General features: G+C 34.9%; 1 protein-coding gene across 14 annotated transcripts in view; it reads left to right on the forward strand.

The window, feature by feature from the left end:
- Sec15 (exocyst complex component Sec15) overlaps positions 1-20,788 on the forward strand; it is a 97,445-nt gene that overhangs the window by 42,680 nt on the left and 33,977 nt on the right. For 4 of the 14 annotated variants that reach the window (XR_010853767.1, XR_010853766.1, XR_010853768.1 and 1 more), the window contains exons 12-16: positions 2,854-3,094; positions 3,272-3,413; positions 5,995-6,181; positions 6,307-6,579; positions 6,951-7,045. Coding sequence is in view for 8 of the 14 variants with exons in the window: in XM_067107837.1 (XP_066963938.1) it covers positions 2,833-3,094; positions 3,272-3,413; positions 5,995-6,181; positions 6,307-6,427 (712 nt within the window). In the remaining 6 variants the exon portion in view is untranslated. Of the gene's footprint in view, positions 1-2,832; positions 3,095-3,271; positions 3,414-5,994; positions 6,182-6,306; positions 6,812-6,950; positions 7,046-20,788 lie in introns of those variants that run through there. The other 10 variants (XM_067107838.1, XM_067107840.1, XM_067107844.1 and 7 more) reach the window with 3 other exon arrangements.

Consider the following 20,788-nt stretch of genomic DNA (forward strand, 5'->3'; position numbering starts at 1 on the left):
TTGAAGATGTGATGTTTTGGTTTGCTGTTGGGAAGTGCACTCCTTGAGGAGAGAGCCTTAGTTAAACCAGTTAAAGTTGCATCTTAGTCCTTGTCTGCCATGTTGGTACCCTTGGTACTAGTCCCCTAACCTGTAATGGAGTTATCTCCCATTTGATTGACTGACATGGACATTCAGTAATTGCCCACTCTACTTGTAGACTTACTCTGATGACTCACTACGCGCCGTCTGCTCATCACCTGTCTCATTTGCCTGATGACTTGCTGCTGCCTACTACCACTTCACACTTGTTTTGCCTTCAGGGTGGGGTATCTGCCAGCTTGACTAGGATACCTAATTTCTCACTCACCTGCTTCCAGCTGGGCTACCACTGGTACCTGCTCAGTGCAAGTTCATGGCCTTCAATACTTGTTCTCCCTTACAATGTTGTCACCAGTATCTTGGTTGTCTGTCCTTGGGCTTCTTTCTTCTTATCTTGGTCAACTTCATAATGTTTCCCAAAGCCATTGGCAGAGCATTCATCATTTTATTGTTATGGTGCACATGATCGAAGGCAAAAAGCAACACCTCATTCCTTGGACTTTAGGTCATTTAGTTCTTGAGCCACCTGGGAGATGAGAAATGGAATAGCAGGAGTCTGGAAGGACATCCCTAATCACAGAATGTTTTGATAAGAGTAGATTTTGGCTGAATTCAAGCTGAGTAGATGCAATGATCGAAGTAAAAAGGCTCTTTTCTTAACCTTTTAAGATAGAAAACGGAATTCTGGAAGGACATACTAATGCTTTCATTAGATTTTGAAAATCTGGATTCCATGGCTCTTTTTCTTACCTTTTAAGGGAAGTTCCTGGATGCAGAGTTTTATTGGAAATAGCTTCCATCCATCTTCCAGGAAATGTCTGAATTTTTTATGTTTGTAAGGTCCTCCAATTCAGGATATTTTTTAGCTTAGCTATTACTCCACAAGACTTAATCTCTTGTATCATGGATATCTCATGTGCTTCAGGAGGGCAGAGGACTTTGGAAATCATCTGGTGTATGATTGAAAGTGGAGGTAAGAGCATAGAAGCTGCAGCAACGTCGAATCAGCACTGTCAGATTGTAGTTTCTCATCACCAACTGGGAAAATCAAGTTTGATCCTTCATCATAAGCTTCATGTTGGATCTATCAGTACTGGTGCCCTCCAGTCTTACCAGAGAACACCTGGATGATGACCAGCCCTGTTCTCCCAAACTGGCAGAAGCTTCTGAAGTAGCCACACTCTTTAGACCTCACATCTTTCATGGTAATGGAGGTTTTGCTGCTGATGATGGCATCCTTGAGAAGAGACAAAAATTTTCTATCCTGTGAAATCGAACAATGTTCATTTCAATGGTTTTCAGTAGGAGAGTCATATGTTAGTTTCTTTTTAGCCAAGACTCTCATGGCGAGTAGCCGAGATGTATCACTGCACCATCTGTTGTTTCTTCCTCAACCTCACTACAGTGACAAAGAGGACCATATACCTGATTTGTTTGGGGTTTCGTAACTATCTATGTAAGGTCAGCTCTCCAGTGTTTTCACTAAAGCTTACACCTTTTGATACAGAATTATACCAGACTGATTTATCTTTTGAAATTTCACTAGTTTGGAATCAAATGTTTATTGATTTTGTTAGTGGAAAATCATACCATTGCCCAAGGAGGAACAATTTGTAACCTAGGCTGAGATTTAATTATTGTAAGGTATCTTTATTCAATTTTAATCCTCTTACTAATATGTTACCTAACTATATAGCTAACTATATTTGTGTGTATAATTGCTTTCCCCCTCATTTTTAATTTTCTTAAGTCCTCCAAAATTTTACTCTTGCCTAGACCTTTTCAGTCTGTATTTCATTATTTATTAATTTGACATTAAGATTTTTAAATGTTTAATTTGTAAGTTATTGTAGATAAAAGAAATGTTGCCTTTGTATTTTTGAAATTAGTTATTTGAAGTTTTTCAGTCAAACAGGACGATGGATTTTTATTAACTTTATTCATAATGAGATTCTGAAAGGAAATTATGGCATGTAGAACTTTTAAAAATCTTTTTGGAAAACTTAAAGTTGAAACAGCCATGAGAAAAGCATACATGTATGTTTTTAAACTTTAATTTGGTTTCTTTGGGCCTACTTGAACAAATTATTGTATGATGATGATAATATCCATCAGTGAATGCAGTAAGCAATGTTCGTGATATTAGAATGCATTAGACAATGAACAATTCTAAACTCACAGTACTTATGTTTCTTTCTAGTGTAATAGGTAGTGTTATTTTAATTGTACTGTTAGTGTACCAAGTAACTTGAAAACTTTATTTTCATACCTTATGGTGAAGCTTGTAGTCTTTGGTGAATGTGCTTTGGATGTGTGAATTTCTTTTAATTTCTTTTAGTACTTGAATGCATTTGTCAGTGAATCACTCTTCTGAAATTTCCACTCGTATTCAATTATTTTTGGACAGGCGTATGTATCGCTTCCTGTAATCTCTTTTTAATCAAAATGCAAAGAGGCTTTTAGGCTATAAAATGTAACTTGGTTCTTTTCATGATACGGTAACTGTATCGTATTGATCTGCTTGGTTGCAAGTATGTAGTTGATGGCTCTTGAATTAGGTATTGCACTGTAAATCCTTATTTCCTGAACAGCATTCATGGACTTGGATAGTTTGCCAACTACCAATTCATGAATGCTGAACATAAAAAACTTTTGCTTTATTTTTTCTTATCAAAACCTTTTACTATTTGTTATATCTCTACTTAATTTTTCTTATTTCTTTCGTTGGCTATCTTGCCTAACTGTGTACAGGTTGTTATCGTATCCCTACAGGAGCATAGAGGACAGCAGCATACCAGGTATAGGAAGACTACAGGGTAAAGCCATGTTTAAGGATATAAGAGGAGAAGCTGAGGAGCAAATATATACTGCCCTGAGACTCAAGTTAGATGAATTCCTAGACCTGGCATCATATGACTGGATGTTAGCAGAACCACAGGGCACATCTTCCTCTTATGTTACTGATCTCATAGCATTTTTAAGTTCAACGTTTTGTGCATTTACTAACTTGCCGGTAAGGGTTATTTTAGATATTTGCAGAGTAATCCTTGTCTTAGATAAGTTGATACTGTATATTGATAGATTTGACTGGTTCTTGGGTTTGATTAAAGACTGGTAAATAATTTATTGATAAATTAGGTTGTAAATGGCCTCATGAAGTGAAAGCTCACTATATTTGACGCACTTTCAGGTACGTGTAGCTCAGACTGCCTGTATGTCTGCGTGTCAGCATGTTGCCAAATCTTTAATGAACATGCTTCTTAGTGAAGATGTCAAACAGATGTCATTAGCAGCTTTGGAACAAGTCAATCTTGATGTCATCCAGTGTGAACGTAAGTTTGGAGGACTTTTATGTGATGATAAATGTATAAAAAGTGTTAACATCAGTATTTATAGTGTTTGTGCAATTGCGTTATAGTGTTCTTCAGTTGGGAAATTTTAAAAGCAAACTGATGGTTATTTTACTCAGGAAAACCATGTAAATACAAACTTATTTAAATACAAAATATATTATTTGTTATTGTTATTCTTATGACTACAATAAGTCCTGTTTTTCAGCAACTGATTTTTCAGAAAAGATCTTTTCAGCTGATTTTAAAAATAGTCCCATTCTAAACATATTTGAGCATTCAGCAAACACTTTGGCTGCAATGTGATTATTAATAGCAGTGATATTAACCATTATAAAATTTAATCTCTTATAGTTTACTAACAACAAAAGTGTTAGGGACCAAGAGAAAAGGTGAATTGGTTGTAGCATTCGTTTTAGATATGCTATAGGAGGAAGTGGTGCTGTGGGATTGTGTTTGATCATTCTGTTTTACTAAAAATACCATTTGGTTGTAATATGAGTAGCTATGACAATGATATACACAAATAAAAACTTCTTGTAGCTGACAAGTAAAACTTATGAACTGAGATTGTAGGTGGCCTGATTACAATATGTGGAGTTCAGGTTTGGTCTGGTTCCAAAAAATACCAAAAGTCAGTTAAATGGAGTAGTGCCATATTATCACTAAAATTTCCTGCATTGTAGATGTATATAGTTATTGCTTAATATTCTTATTTTTCACTGGACTCTGACCCTGTTCAGACAGTGAAAAAACAGAAAGCAAGCAAGAATCTGTCAAACTGGTTCAGCAAAAACTACTATATAATTTACTTCCAATTTTTTCCTTACCTTAATTTGAGTTCTAGTGCACATGGGTTTTGGAGAAATATCTCAGTCCAGTAGTTTGATAATTATTAAGTTTAAATAAATGAAATTTTACCAAACCTTGTTCAATACATGCATTCCCCAGTTATCAGGGAATGCCTGTATTGAACAAGGTGTGATGATAGCCGAAAATCGCTGATAACTGAAAATCGGTGATTTTATTTATCGGTTCCAAAAGCGCCCGATTTTCAGTTATCGTGCCTGTGTTATTAGGTATAAAATAGCACCAATACCTAATTATCAGCCTATAAGTGGAAATTAATATTTTTGCATGAAAATTACTGATTTTCATCACTAGACAAGCCCCATAAAACCAGATCGTAGATAACCAAGCCTGCCAATAACTGGGACTGCCTATATTCCCATAGAGTAGGTGTATGTGAAAACTTTTTAAGAATTTGTTCATGAATTTTAATGCGTCATGGCAATTATTGATGTTCTTATATATTTCATTATATATTTAATGATATTTGAAGAGTTAATTTCGTTACACTATTGTATGCACAGTTTGACAGACACAAGAATTACAAATATTGAGAATATCTTCACGTGAGAATGAAGTCTAAAGATTCATGTCAAAATCTATTTCCTTTGATGTTGTGGAAGATGGTGAGCTTTAATCTTAATCTGATCCCATTTTTTATTCACTTTATTTATTAACCCTTAAGGGACAGATTGATCCTTGGTGTGAAGTAAAACAGGTTTGGGGAGGTGGACGGATTGAGCTTCAGTGTGAAGCACCGACGCACCACTGTAATGGTAATACGATGATTTGAAACAAATGCTGGGCATACATTTATATGCTATAAATTCACTAATGGCAACTTTATACAGACGTGAGAGTTAGGCCAGTATCAGTAATGCTTGTGACTTCAAGGGAAAGTATGCATCTCTTCTCTCACATGAGTCTTGTAAATTTTCTTGTAAATATACAAAGGGGTTGCTGTTGTTTTTGTTTTGTCTTTTACAATAGTATGTCGGGTTGTAAATGTAATTTTACAAAGAAAATTGCAAAGAAATATTAGAAAAGTATGTAGAAGTAAAAAGTTACTGAATTTTCCTTCTCTAAATTTACTGAATCTTTCCTTCTCGAAATTTACGTGAATATTTTAAGGCAAACAAATATGCCAAAAATTTGTTACTGCTTTTATTCTTATCTGTTTTGGTATTGTGTGAGTAGTAATAATAATTTTTACAAATACAATAAATTTATTTATTAGAAAAACATATAAGTTAGTAAAATTTACGATTGTCTTGTAAATGAGGCCCTGCCAAGGTTGTAATAGTAATTTTCAACTCGTGGAAGGAAGGGAAAATTTTAGAATTTTTTTATTTATACAGTGTGGAATGTACGTGGTCATTCTCCCTTCCATGCGATGTGATTTTTTTATTTTGCCGACTCTCAAAGTTTTCCCATCTGGGGTGCTGCACATTTTGGTAAATTATGCCGTCCCTTAAGGGTTTGAAAAATTTTTGTAGTTCTTAATAAACAAATAACTGTTTGGTTCTCAAAGAAACGTACTACCGTACATTGATGCTGACAAGCCTTAAAGTTGAGTTTCTTAGAATCCTTTTGTTCTGGAAGGAACGTGTTGGCTGTTTCTGGACACTTTTATACAATTTGAGAATGTGTAAGTCAGTTTTTATTTATTGCATTTGAACTGTGCCTATTTGCAAATTCTTCCTGTACTTTGCAGAGTTTGCAGCCACTGAACCAGTAGAGGGTTTTGAAGAAGGTGCTCTACTAATGTGCTTTTCTGATCTGAGGCAGCTACTTGACCTGTTCATGACAGAGGACTGGTCCACTTACTTCCATGATTACGGTTCTGAAAATGCCAAATATCTTCGTGTTAACCCCCATAATGCCATAATCATCGTTGAGAAGTAAGTTCTGTATATTGTCTTTAAACTGCATTACCTCTTCTCTAAACCAGTTGAAGTTAAGTGACCTTAATATTAAGACCTTTTGACATAAGCAGCATTTTTATAGCTATTATATTTTGTTCTAGATTGCGTGAAGGTGAAAAACGTGGGATGTTTTCAATACTTAAGAGAAGCGACAAGAAGAAGCTTCTGGAAACGGTGCTCAAGCAACTAAAACAGCTGACACAACAGCAGCACTCAACTTAAAATATGCCTGAGATTAATTTTATAAATCTTTGTCTCAAATGATGTCTACTTAAACAATTTTTCTTGATGTGATTGCCCTTCAAGATGTTATACTCTCTTCTGTATTTGAAGACAAAACACTTATTTCTCTTAATTTACCCGTTGAGGCAAAGGTAAGCTTGTCAGTAAATATAGAGTTTGGTATTATTTATAATTGAATCCAAAGGTTATGTTTTACAAATTACAAGATTCTATCAATGCATTACAATGTTTCATAGAGGTTGAAAGCTGGTGGACAGTTAGTTCCACTGGCAAATTTATCTTTTGTTTTGAGGCCATCTATCAGCTATAGTATATGTGACATTAAATAATATATATATGTATATACATACAAAAGTTGTCAAATTGTTTTTAATTCATACCATCCTTTATTAGACAAAAGATTATTGAATAGGTAAAGAAAGTATGAAAAAATTCCATTATTCTCAAATATGATTTTTTAATAATAGATTATCTCAAGTATTGTCCTTGTCTTTCCATCCAGTATGTTTGGGTGCCATATGGTGTTAGGCATGAGTAGCTCACAGATGGGTAACACTGATGTGTCATGTTTGTGCATATACATCTGAATGACATGAGGTAGGTATATATTTTTTCATATGGGGTTAATCATTTGTTTCCAGATTAACTTAAATTTGTATGGGAAATTTTGTCTTTTTTTTTTATAGTCTTCAGAAGTGTTTTTATTTTATTGAAGGATTCTTTCTATTTAATGTGTAAAATTTGAAACAGGTTTGTTCCTTTGTAGAGAGTGTCTTAAGGCATTGCTTAGCTGTAATTTGAAAATTGGGAGAAGATTGTTTTTTGAGTAAGTAAATTTTATTACGCAATCTGAAGCAGATATTCACCATGGTTAAAATATCTTCAGAAGGATAATCCCTCTTTTGTACTTATATGACCTAGTCTCTCTTGTAGTAAAAATTTCAGTCCGTTAAAAAATGGCTGAAAGTAAGAAAAATGCATCTCTTTAGTAAGTGTATTTTTTCAGGTAGTAGTAATAGTAATAGTAGTAGTAGTAGTAGTAGTAGTAGTTTAAGAAAAATTTCATCAAAGAAGACTGCAGCAGATGTGGCATTTACTTTTTGATTGGGCACTTTTTCTTTTCTTCTGATTCTTTCCAGGGAATTGTTTTTCAAGATCTCACCAAAGTTTGAAAATGAAAGTGATGGCACTGAAGACAAGAGCTTTACGGTGTATTCATTACTGTATTTATAAAGAATCTGGCATAATTTGCTGTAGTATACTCATTAATATATCTTCTTTGCCACAGAATAACAATGGCCATTGTTATTCCTGCATTACCAGGTAGTTATGTATTCATACAGACAGAAATTAGAGTATGCTAATGGACCCAATGAGGATCTGCATGAGGATCAGCCAGCACTGGCCTACCAGGGGCCAGCAAGCTAACCCAAAGCCAAATTGGAAGGTCAAGAGATCCTTACAATAGTAGCAGATAACATAAAAATAGGTTGGTAGTTTTATTTAGAATTAGTTCATACATTTCAAGAAAAACCTCTTTCAGGTTTTTTAACCTTGCATTGTTGATGTTGGATGAACGTAAGTTGAAGAAATGTTTCATTGCTCTTTTTCTGCCATTTGGCTATATGTAATATTTTCTTATAATTTTGATATATGTTATAGATTTCACTCTTGTGATACATACTATGGCCTTATTTTATAAAATGAAAGTTTTCTATTCAAAGAAGAGATATGTAGCATGGTAGGTTGTCATACCTTTCTGTAATTTCTGTATTATTAGATGATGTACATGCATGCTCAAAAGTGTCACTGCATGACTGCATACGATTTTGTTCAAAAGTCACTAACTGGCAACCAAATATGCTGCATATCTATCTTTTTTTTTAATATAAAAGCACATTCATTTTATAAATTAGGCCATAGTATATATCACAAGAGTAAAATCTATAATATCAAAATTGCAAGAAAATATTTCATATAGTCAAATGGCAGAAAAAGAGCAATGACACATTTCTGAAACGTGTTCATCCAGCGTCATGTGTTCAACAAAGAATGTCTTATCAAACTTAGATTCATATGTTAGAATAACTGAAAAATCAGAAAAAATTTTCATAACATTGATATTCCTTGAATTTCAGCCATAAAATTTTTAAAAGTCGAATTTGATTTTTACACTTCAACAGTAAAAAAAATGAATAAATGCTAAAGTATTACTATATATCTAAAGTGCATCCACCTTTTCATTGGACGGGCATAACGTGTGTGTGGCACAACCAAGTCTAAAAATAAATTACACATAATATTCATATTTTTACACTAATAATTTCTGGTAGGAAAGCATATGAAGTTATCTACACACTTGTATACTTCCAGTTGCCATATGAATCAATTATATACCAAATTCAAGCTTCATCAATTTTAAAAAAAACTATGTTGCATAGGCCTTGCTGTTAATACTAATAACTGTATAAATTAGTAGCTATCTTCTGGATGTAATTCAAAGAATCATCATTTAATATTCAAAGAGCAGATAATCTCTAAAGATAAATTCTTCAGTATGTTTGATTGCTTCTCAGAAGCCTTGGAATTTTATTTTTTGCTAAGCCTATTAATCATTACTGTAACATACAGGCAGTTTGAACACAGCCTAACATCAAATTTCAAAGCAAACTGTAAATTCATATTTCTATTTTGGCAATTTTTCTTTTTTTATAACTGTTGAGCATAGTAAGTCTGCTGTTACACGTTGTAGAACGATGACCACTTCGAGTAGAACTTAAAACCAATGAAAAGCAATAAAAGTTTTTGTTTAAACAAAATTGGGAATTCTGGGGATAATTGTAATGAAACTGACATCATTAAATGTTTTATGAATAGCTGAATAAAAGACGTGATTTTAAAAACAATCTTGGCTCTGAAAAACAAAATAAAACAGAAGGTGGTTATGTATAAATTGGTATGTTCCCATGTAGACTGCTTTCCTCACTTTTATATAGCCCTTATTCCCAATTATTTATCAAAATATCTATCCACCCATGCTCAAGAAGCCTTCTACGAACAATTTATTAAAAGACTTACAATTCATAAATTGAGAGAAATATCCTCATTAATAACAGAAATTGTAGGAAGGTATAACAGTATTTCAGTGTTATAAATATAAATTATGTCTAGTGAAATGTACAAACCAGCTTGATATAAACTGACTGATTTATTTTTGGTACCTGCTGCTATTAACATCTCAACCTCCTAGTATGATTGCGGGTTAGCATGCTGTCCTATGAACAACCACTTCTGGCTAATCTTACCTGGAGCTTCAGTTGGTCTACATTCAAAACCTATTTTCTGTCTGGTTGAAGGTATTTCCAGGTATAGCAGCCTTTGTTATTCAGTTGTCCTGAAGATGCTTAGATGAGTGTGCTAGGGCAAAATGCATAACTCTTTGTAAACATTGAGTGAATACATATTATAAGTTAGGCATTAGGCATCAGTACCTGTTTATTTTCTAAATGGACTTTTGGTGAGATCCTTAAAAAATTCCATGAAAAGGAAAAGTTATAAGAGCTAAAAGCTGTAAAAGTAATTAAAAAACAAAATGTGGTATCTACTGCAGTCTCAGATGATGATGATGATGATTATCATCATCATCATCATTATTCATGATAAGTCCTCATTTTTATGGCATAAGCCAAAATGCCCTAAATTTGCACAGCAGTTATACACAGAGCAAAATCCACATCTATGAAAAGAGGAAAGAAGAGTACAGTAGTAATAGACTAAGTACAGTACAATAAGTAGTTTAGATTTTTAAGATTAAGAAGAAATAGTAGAAATGAAAACTGTGATATACTGTATATCAAATAATAAAAATAAGGAGAGGAAAACAAAAGGATAAACACTGGAAAATTTGCTAGAGTGTACATTCAAGCAAGGAAGTTCGGACTAAATTGTGTTGAGGGCTATGGAGTAGTGGTGTAAACAACTTTGTGGTCTACCTGAGATGATGGGATCCCCACACAGCAGAACAAGTAATGCCAGTCAGTGACAAAACGTAAGGGATGTTGTGCACCCCAAACTAGTGCCATAGAGGGTTATCCTCTTATATTACTCCATTTCTGGTTAATAGCAGAATCCTTTAAGACACATCGACAGTGCTGTTAGCTGGGATGAAAATCCTGATGGTTTCTTCCCATTGTTTTTTAAAAAGGTTTTTATTGTATCATCTCCCAAGATTAGTAGATTATATAGATTAAGTCAACATAGTATCTTTGCGGATGAGCACAAGCTTAGCAATACATTGCCTGTTCCAAAGAGTGGCTTATTTGCAGACTGCAGTAACTACAAGCCAGTTTCTATTCTTGTGCTCTCCAAAGTTGCAGAAAAACTTATTTTAGTGTATACAAGTGATAAGCTTGTTGGCTTGGAAAACGTTTGTTCGGCATGCTGATGATGCAATACTTGTGGGTGTTGTAAAGTCGCAACATGGAGAGGATTAGTGAATGGTGTAGTTGGTGGGGTATCAGGCTGAGAACTCCAGTAAAATGAAAATACTGTTGATTAGCAGATTTGTACAGATTTTCCACCCCATCCCCCCCTCCAAGTCGATGGGACTTTGTTGAATGAGCCTAAAGCTTTACCTATTCTAGGTGTAACTTTTGACTCTCATCTTACTATTGAGAAACATCTAATGAGAGTGTCAGCAAATGCCGCACGAAAGTTAGGTATTGTATGAAAGACCTCTTATAATCATAACTGATTAAATCAATGCAACCTGTTTTCGGTCATTTGTCCTTCCTTTACTAGAAAACTGTTCTCTGATATGCATGTCTGCTTCTGCCAGAGATTTATCTCTTTTAGATCAAGTGGTTCGTGGCGACAGGTTTCCGTTTCCTAATATTAGCAGTTTTGACTTGGACCATTGACAGATGGTCCCTAGTTTGTTAATTTTTCATAAGTTGTATTTTAACAGAGAAATTTCATTCTCAATTGATCCCTGATCCCCTTTCCCTACTGAGAGCAACCAGATTTGCTGAACAGCAACACCAATATGCAATAAATGTGCCTCACTGGGGAACTTCTAGGTTCCAGAGATCCTTTATTCCTCACACTATTGGACTGTGGAACAGTCTCCCTGAGGATGTGTTGCATTTGGAACTTGTAAAGTTCAAGCGAAGATGCAAAAAGTTCAAGCGAAGATGCATTACTGCCTTAACACTATTCTCCTTGCATTTTTGCACATTTTTATCTATTTATTAATTTGTTTTTTCTTTTAATAAGTGAGATCTCTTCTGTCTGTATTTCCCTTTACTGCCTATTACTTCCTAATGAACACGATATTCTTTGGAAGTTTGAATTTCAAGTAGAGTAAATGGCCCTGTTGGCGTGTCCCATGTGAATAGAGTTCATCTTCTGATGATAATAATAATAATAATAACCTTGTACTTTCCATATGTTTCACTTTATCTAATCCAAGTTAACTAACTGCTTTACCTGTTAGATTCTACTCTGACTCAGTGGACTTCTTAAATTGATTCGTAATCCCAAAATACCAAAAAAATCATCACTTCAGTCTCACTGATCTGATAGCTCATAGATACTCCTTAGGAAAATAGAAATTTATGGTGTTTTATAGCATCATTCCACTTGTTGTCCATTAATGTTTTAAACTTTTCCATTAATGTTTTAAACTTAAAACGTATTTAACACGTGCACAGTCCTTCAAGCTCTTCTGTACATAGGAAAGTGAATGCAAAAGTTCACATTTCTAGTACATCTTGATTGATCCAGAGGTATTTGAGTGTTTTATTTAAAACCACAAATTTATTGAAAGCTTTGCAGCACTTAGAAATGATATGAGCGACTGGCTAAAAATAGGAGTACTCTCCAGAACAATCATTTCATTCAGCTTTGTAAACAAGCCCAATGTTGGAATATGGATTTCATCATATCAAAAGAAGTAACACACTAGTAATTTCGATTCATCTTAGATTTAGTAACTCTGGTATGACACATGGATACTCGATAAATAGCTTACATAATCCAGTCCATATTTGTATGGAATGGAATATAAAGTAACTTTACCAGTTAGACATCTTTTTTTTGTATAAATGTCCAAAACATTATAGACAACAAGTGTCAAGTTTTGGAAACATAAATTAGAGAAATTTTGTCAATCTCAATTTTTGAGAGAAATCAGGAAAAAGCAATCATAGTAAAGTTTGATTTGAAACAGAAGCATCCATTTCAAAAGAAGAAACATTGGAAAGCTAAACTTCCATACCACAGACTAGGAGGTTGTGAGTGAGACTAAAAATTCCTTGTGAGCAAGAGGACAGATGCGGGGCAAATGTGGCTTTCATTCAAGACAAATGTTATGCTAAGATATGCCTCCAGATAGGAAAAATAGCACTCAAATGGGGTCAAATAGCCAAGGTGGCTTATTGTGAATATTACAAAAGCAAGCAGGGACAGCCAGAAAGGTATATCCTTGCATTGACTAGCAAGTCTTTGAGTTACCTTTACTCACAAACCAATCTGGTGAAACTTCAAAAGAGGGTGGTGGTGCAAGTGTCACACACTACTGCAAGCAATCCCCAGAAACCAGAGGAAATAATTAAAGGACTAAGTAGGAGATGATGGAGAACAGAAATATCATAGAATAATGGAGGGTGTTACAATGAAAGTTAAAACTGTGTGCAAGGTAGCAAAAGGGAAAGAAGCAGTTGTTGGGTTTAGACGGGAAAGGACAAAAGTATGACACCAGCTAACAGTTGTGCAGTGCTGTCACGGGATACCTACCTAATTGGTGACTCAGTAGTTTTGCTAGAAAGGATAAACAGAAGAGGTGAATAAAATCATATCCTGGTTGTAGAGCTAAGTATTAGAAAGTAGAAAATATTTTTTTCCCACTTCTGGTAGTCTCTTCTGCTTCTTCAAGCTTTCACGTTACCTGTTAAGTTCACCATTGTTGGGCTCTCCTGCTTTTAAGAAGTTTCATTTCATTTTCCTGTTGGTCACGTGGTTTTTCCACTGTATGTGCCTGGAATGACACATGAAGGGATGACATGAGCAAGAATTCATTGTTTAACAAGAGCTTTCTAGTTTTCTTTGATATTCTGATATTCTGTAACTGGTCCACCTCATAAGACAAATTTAATCTGTTTTATATGATACTACACTGTATAATTAATGATGCCACACGTAAATTGCAATCGAAAGGTGATATGCAAAGGGTCATTGAAAATTATTTCTTCAAGTGGCAACAGAGGTGTTCATCATCCTTCCTATCCACTAAAGAGAGAGAGAGGAAAATTTTAGAGGGGATTGGCTTCTGAAGATCTGGCTCCAACCCTAAGAGAAGGTTTGAGGTTAACCTGACCTGCCTTAGGATTGAGCATACTCGATTGACCCATAATTTTATTTTTGAAGAAGTCATTGCCACAGTGTGTGTGCTCACTGTGATAGTACTCTGCCTTTTGAGCACTTTCTGGTTTACTACTCTGGATATGACCATACAAGTAGGAAATACCTTCTAGATGATAAAGTAGATGTAGATCATTTTAATGGCAAGCTATGGGAGGCCAAGATTTTTAACAATATATAGTTTTACTACACATTATTTATTGTATATTTTTATGAAGTGGGAAACTTTAAATCCCTACTTTTTAAAAAAGTGTAAATTCGTAGGTGATAAGTAACCCTGATAGGTTCCAGCACTTGGTCTTAAGATCCAAACATCATAATCAGTCATAATTGTGCACATATAAAGAAAATGCCCTTGCCAATGTGGATATGATAGTTATTTATTTTGGAATGATTCACATGCAAACATATGTTTCACTGTCAAGCCCAAGTGCAATTTCCAGACACTACAATAGTGCCTCCTTTGCACCTGTTTGAGCATGCATTTGGGTACCAGAGTACCCATAGTGGTAGAACTGGTCATTCTTTCGGTTAAGGGCTTCAAATACGTTTGCAAGAGTCCCCAAAATATTTTACATTTTAAATTAATTTTTCAATCATATTGCTCTTTCATGCATCTAAGCTGTTATTCTTATTGTTCTATCTTGTGGTGTTTCTCAGCGATCAGTTCCTAAAGTTCTAGTGAATAGACAAACCATCTTGCCTGGCACCTTTAGTAATCTGCTGTTGGAAATATGATACAAGGTAATTGATTAGTAGTCATTAAGTACAGGCATCCTCATTATTGTGGAATGGCTGTTCTTCTCTGTTGGAATTTTTAGTTTTAGCAGGGATGGACTTTGGTTTTGATTGTTGTTTGTCTTGGATTTGATTTTGATTGTATAGAAAATGATGATGGAAGGTTGCTTATGTGAGTCAAGTACAGGAGAGAACAGCTAAGGTGTCTAGGTCAAGAGAGAGAGTAGATTATTTATGTTGCCCTTAACTGTGGATCCTCATTCTCTCAGCTCCTTTTGCGGGTGGGCACATCAGTATTAACAAGAAGTAAGGAGTGTTCTGGTTATCTCTCTTGCAGTGAATGTAGGGAAAAAAGATTTGTCTCTGTCAGTGGTTGATGTATTGTCCTTAATTGCATTATTGACTTATCATTGGTGCTCTAGAACCTAGACTTACTCAAATACCTGCTTGTTTACTGCTGAGTGATACCTTTTTAGGAGAAGTTTTTGAAGCCAGGCAGCCAAGTTCATAGGTAACTAGGCAAAAACTTCATATTGAAGTTGTACCATTCCAAATGATGAGTACTTTGCAGTTGGTGCAACAGAAGAGGCACTGATCCATTGTAAGCCTCTTTTCCACAATTAGCAGACTATTTGTTTTTCATTTTAAGTTCAGAGAAGCTGGCTGTATATGCCATAAGTGGTACAGATCAACACTAGCACAAATTTTTCAAAATGGGTATTGATCTTGTTTCTTATATTGAATTGAGACAGATGTGAAAGAGCTTTGAGAAAGTAGCTCCTCTTTGAAGCCTCAGATTTCCATATTGCATCTTGAAACCTCTTTCAAGCATGTTTTATGAACAATTAGACTATGCTTTTCTCAGAGGTTTAGCCCCTGAAGTCAGTTGTATGTTCAGCTGTTAGCTTCTGCCTGCAACCCAAATAAGTTAAAAATTTTATCAAGCTAAGTAACTCATACAAAACCTGGCAAAATAAAAGTTTGTCCTACATATCAAGCTGTATTATGAAGAAGATGCAGGCAACATCCTCTCATCCTCAGGCCTCTCAGAACTTTGTAATTCCCTCTTTGCCAGTTCAAGCTGGAAACAAGGGGAAGCTTTGCCTAAGCCCAGTAAAAGCCATGAAGACCGAATCTCTTTTTATCTATTGATACAATTAAACAGGAAGTTAAAAAAAAAACTATTTCATTTTGGGTAAGTTAAGTGATTTTAAAATCTTATAATAACCTAGATTTAGTATCATACCAAGCAAAGGTTATAGGTCATGAAATAGGGGATGTGTTGGTCTCACAAGATTTTTGGAGAAATGGGGACATTAACTGGATTTTAGGCACTGGTTCTTGGAAGACCTAACTTACAAATCACTGGATTTGTACAGTGATTGGACCTGTATGGTTGCAGGCCAAATTTAAACAGCCCTTGGGGTAGAGGGGATATCAGAGTCATCTTCCTCATCCTCACAAAGTAAATTAGTAAAACCAGTGCTAACATGACCCTAAGTCCTTTTTGTGACAACTTGTTATTTTCCATAACTTTGGGAACTAGAAAACTCCAACAGTTCACGGAGTTTCACAGCCCTTACTTTGATTATTTATCAGGGCAGCAAGACCACCTCACTTAAACAGCTATTCAGACTATTGTAAAGTAATTGGTATGTGACAAAACAGATAGAATTTTTTTTTAACAAACTTAATTTTTTTTATGTACTAACCATTCCTTTATGGGAAGTTCCCTTCCTCTACCCCACCTTTTTGCAGCTGGTAGCAGACAATGCAAAATCTGACCAGTTTTTGATTAGGGACGCTCTGGAACTCAGATGCATACTCAGAATTTTGGAAAGGGAAACTTCATCTTGTGGCATGTCCAGATTGTATTGATGCTATAGGCTATTATAAAGTAATGGTGTTGTATTAAATTTTTTTTTTAAATTGCATTTCTTATATAAGCAGGTTTGTCCAGTCTTTGATCTCATTGTTGCTGCATTAAATACACTGTGCAAAGTATAGCCCTATAGTCAAATTAGACTTACTCATACACGAACAAACAGATTTGACAATGATTTAAAAGCCATAGTGCGCTCAAGATGGAAGCCAGGACTGTAGTAAGATCAGAAAAAAGTATGTACAGTAATTCTTCAGTTATCTGTAATAATAGAGCCAAGAGCCCGTCGGATAATGGTGAAATCCAGATAATGGCAAGTAAAAAAAAATATAAGGGTGTTTAAGGGCAAACTTTGAACCTCTCCTCTCCTAACCTTGTCAGTACCACATAACTGTAAACACTCAGTATGCTTATAAACAACAATCATTGTACTTTAAACTGAAAACTTTATGCAAAAGGCAATTATCTACCCTTTTTCCCCATATTTGTAACAAAATATACTGCATAAATACACTTTGAAAAAATGCAACCCCTTCTTTTTTTCTCTCTAGTAAACGATGCAGTTCAGTAGGCAGTAGCCTGCCTGTGTTTATCTGCAGCCTACCATGGTTTTAAAACCATTAATGCATTTTTATACAGCAACTTTCTCAAAAGTTGTTACCATATTGTATTACCATACATGAGATACAAAATGTGTATGTGTGAACTATTGACCTAGGATATACTAGTTGTTATACTCACAGTATCCATTTGCATAAGTCAAATAGGCTATTACAGCTGTATTTAAAAAGGTAATGGTAATGAAATTATTTAACTTATGGAATCCATTATTTATAAAGGTAATGGTAATGAGATTATTTAACTTACGGAATCCACTTATACTGTATTATATTTCATCACCATAGTAATATTATAAAAAAAGCCAACCTTCCTTCCACCATTTGTAATTTTTACGATTTCATAATCAGCTGATTGAACCTACTAGGGAAAGATGTTCATGACCACATCCAGAGTATGCGTGCATACGTACGTACATGTTGCCATTGTTTTTGCTTTTCTTGATTTACTGTACTGTATTTCATTGCAAGTTTAGTTCACTCAAGTATGATTATCACACAAGTCATAACAGTACACAAGAGAATATTTCAGCACTTGATATTTCATCTTTAATCACCATAAAAATATTTAAAATACAAATTTCATATGTAGGCAAGCCAACGCAAAACAGGCTGTAGCAAGTTCACAGACGATGACAAATGAGTGTGTGCATACACAGTGTTGCCACATTTCCCCACCACTAACTTCCACGCTTGCCTAAATTTTAAATTTACTCAACCATTGGTAAATTCTAACTTATATAAACGACATATGCTTTCTTTCACAGTCTAAAGATCATTTCCCATAAACCTCCTTTATCAGGTTAATTGCAATCAATTTTTACATTTATTAAAATTTTAAACAAATTTAATTAGATGGAACCTGTTAAAAATACTTCACTTTGTCGTCTGTATTCAGCGTCAATCAAGACATCGTCGCATTGATTTCTGCTGCTTCATGATTCGCGTAAGTAACCATTCTTTTTGATGGCGCTTATTCAGTCATTATTATATAAACATATATATAAATATGCAAATAACTGAGAATATAGGTCAATGAATCATGAGAAAATAATATATCTGGCCACAATAAACTTCAATAAGAGTGAATGCACACTTCATGTTGCCAACAGTAAAATGAAGACTTGTGCACTCGACATCTTGTGCATGAAATTTCCCACAGAGGCCAGATTTACTTCAATTCTGGCAACAGTGTGCATATATGTAATGCATCTTTATGCAAACGACATGCTTTATCTTTTGATTTGTAAAAATAAAAATGGTAAAAATACAGTAAAATATAATTGGTACATGTGGTACAAAATATAGCTTAAAAAAGTAAAGGATGTGTGTTACTGTGCTTAGGGTCTTGATGTAAACAACCTCATTTGTTTCCTTCCTCTCTCTCTCTCTCTCTCTCTCTCTCTCTGTAACCTTACCCACACAGTTGTATTTATATTTGGTTTGAAAGAATAGAAAATGAGAAAATACAGTAAAAATATAAACGAGAATACTGTAGCATACAATATAAAAAAGTTGGTTGTATAGATTGCTGTAATTAGACTTCGATGTAAACATACCTTAGTTATTGATTCTCTCTCTCTCTCTCTCTCTCTCTCTCTCTCTCTCTCTCTCTCTCTCTCTCTCTCTCTCTCTCTCTCTCTCTCTCTCTCTCGCTGTGCCCTACACATGATTACAGTATCTTTGGTTTGAAAGGTAAGTAACAAAATACAGTAAAGCGCAGCAGAAAATGCTGTAGCGCTAAATATGGCTTGCTGTACTTAAACTTTGATGTAAAATACCTTAGTTGTGCTCTCTCTCCTCTCTCTCTCTCTCTCTCTCTCTCTCTCTCTCTCTCTCTCTCTCTCCTCTCTCTCTCTCTCTCTCTCTCACGTAGTCAACCCCCACTATACGCGGTCACACAATTCACCGACTCACTGATTTGCAGATTTTTCAACATTATCCCCAGATTATTCGCAAAAAATTCTGCAAGTCGTGGACTATTTCTTTGAGAAATATTTACTGATTAGTGTATTTTGATGTTATTTTCATGACTAAATACATTTTTTTATGACAAAAAGTTATTTACTAATTTTCAATTAATAATAATAATAATAATAATAATAATAGTAATAATAATACTGTACCTGTAATAATAAGTACTAATTTTCAATTATAAGATTAATAAGATTAAATAATAATGATAATAATACTGTACCTATAATAATAGTAATAAGATTAAGTAACAAGATTAAATACTGTAATAATTCAGAGAGAGAAAAACTTTTGTGTAGATACAGATTTTAGCTTTGGCTGGTAAAAAACTGGTTCTCTCCCTCCCATAGATTCTTGAGGGACTCCTTTATAGTACCCAAGGGACCCCCTTATAGTGAACCCTGTTGGTAGCTGGTGCTTAAACTAGTTTTTTTCACCATTATAGATAAGATGCTCAGAATTGATACTATTGAAATATTGAAGTGATTAAAATATAAAAATTATATTAAAGTAATATTGAAATTATATTAAAATAATATATAAGTGTTTCAGAATGATAGTATAAGCATTTTTAGAGGGCACATTTGATGATAATGATTTACATTACTAATTTTCAAATATTAATACTGTGTAATGATAACTAAAAAAGGGATTTTGACAAAGGAAAAATCTATTTCTGGGGGAAGACCTGTGTCACCCAGTGAAATGGTTCCAATAACTCATTTCTAGAATTATAACTATTGCTAAATATGCCAGAGAAAAAGCTATCCATAATGCCGGGTTACTACCCCCGGATAAACTCATATAACGGTGTCAGTATGCACTAGGGGTGAGTGGACTCCACTATCTGAGGTCTTCGTCAATAGACCTCTCTATTCTCAAAGTCCCAAATTTGGGTGTAATACTCAAAGTGTTAATTAAAATAATGAAAGAGAAAGAGAGAGAAACCTTCCATTGATAGACATTGATAGAGAGAGAGAGAGAGAGATTTAAGAAAACGAGCAGAGAGAGAGAATTTCAAAACATCTCTGTGTTTTGGCTATATCGTGGTGCCAAGGCCAGAACTCGGGAATGCTTAGTTGACCTGGAAATCATAAAAGATTTGTAAACCACTACGAAAATGAAACTTGTTTTGTGATTACAAAAGCCAAACTCGGATATGCGTTATGATTGTGTCGTGGTTACGAAGCTATTATGACTGTACTTAATCGAGTTGAAAATCACAAGGAATTCATAACAAAATGCATGGTGGTCTTAGCTGGGTAAACAGCTGCTGGAATTCATAATTTCCAGTGACATCAAAGCACCACCTTTTGAAGGCTGTGCATGTTCCAAATATCCACCCAAAATGGGCTGTCTTTTGATTAGCCTAACCAGTTAAGCATCTACAAAGGCAGGACAGAGACCAAGATTCCGCCTACAAAGGGGCTGGACAGAGACTTCCAGAAATCCTTATCAAGTCCAGTTCTGAGGGAGAGCATCAGAGAAGGAACAGGAGAGCAGATAAGAGTAGGTAGCAGAGAAGTAAAGACCGCAGAACAGAGAAGAGAAGAGAGAAGGGCATGAGGTTGCATCCCCACCCCCTTCCAGCCTTTGAAGCTGCTTCTCAGCTCTGACCTTCCAAAACAATCCTTTCTCTGAGCCTTCCTCTACACTGACTTACTGCCCCTCCTCTCCGATGGCACCAAGCCATCTGACCACCCCTCCCCC

The sequence above is a fragment of the Macrobrachium rosenbergii genome, chromosome 8 (genome assembly GCF_040412425.1).
Source record: "Macrobrachium rosenbergii isolate ZJJX-2024 chromosome 8, ASM4041242v1, whole genome shotgun sequence".
NCBI lineage: Eukaryota > Metazoa > Arthropoda > Malacostraca > Decapoda > Palaemonidae > Macrobrachium > Macrobrachium rosenbergii.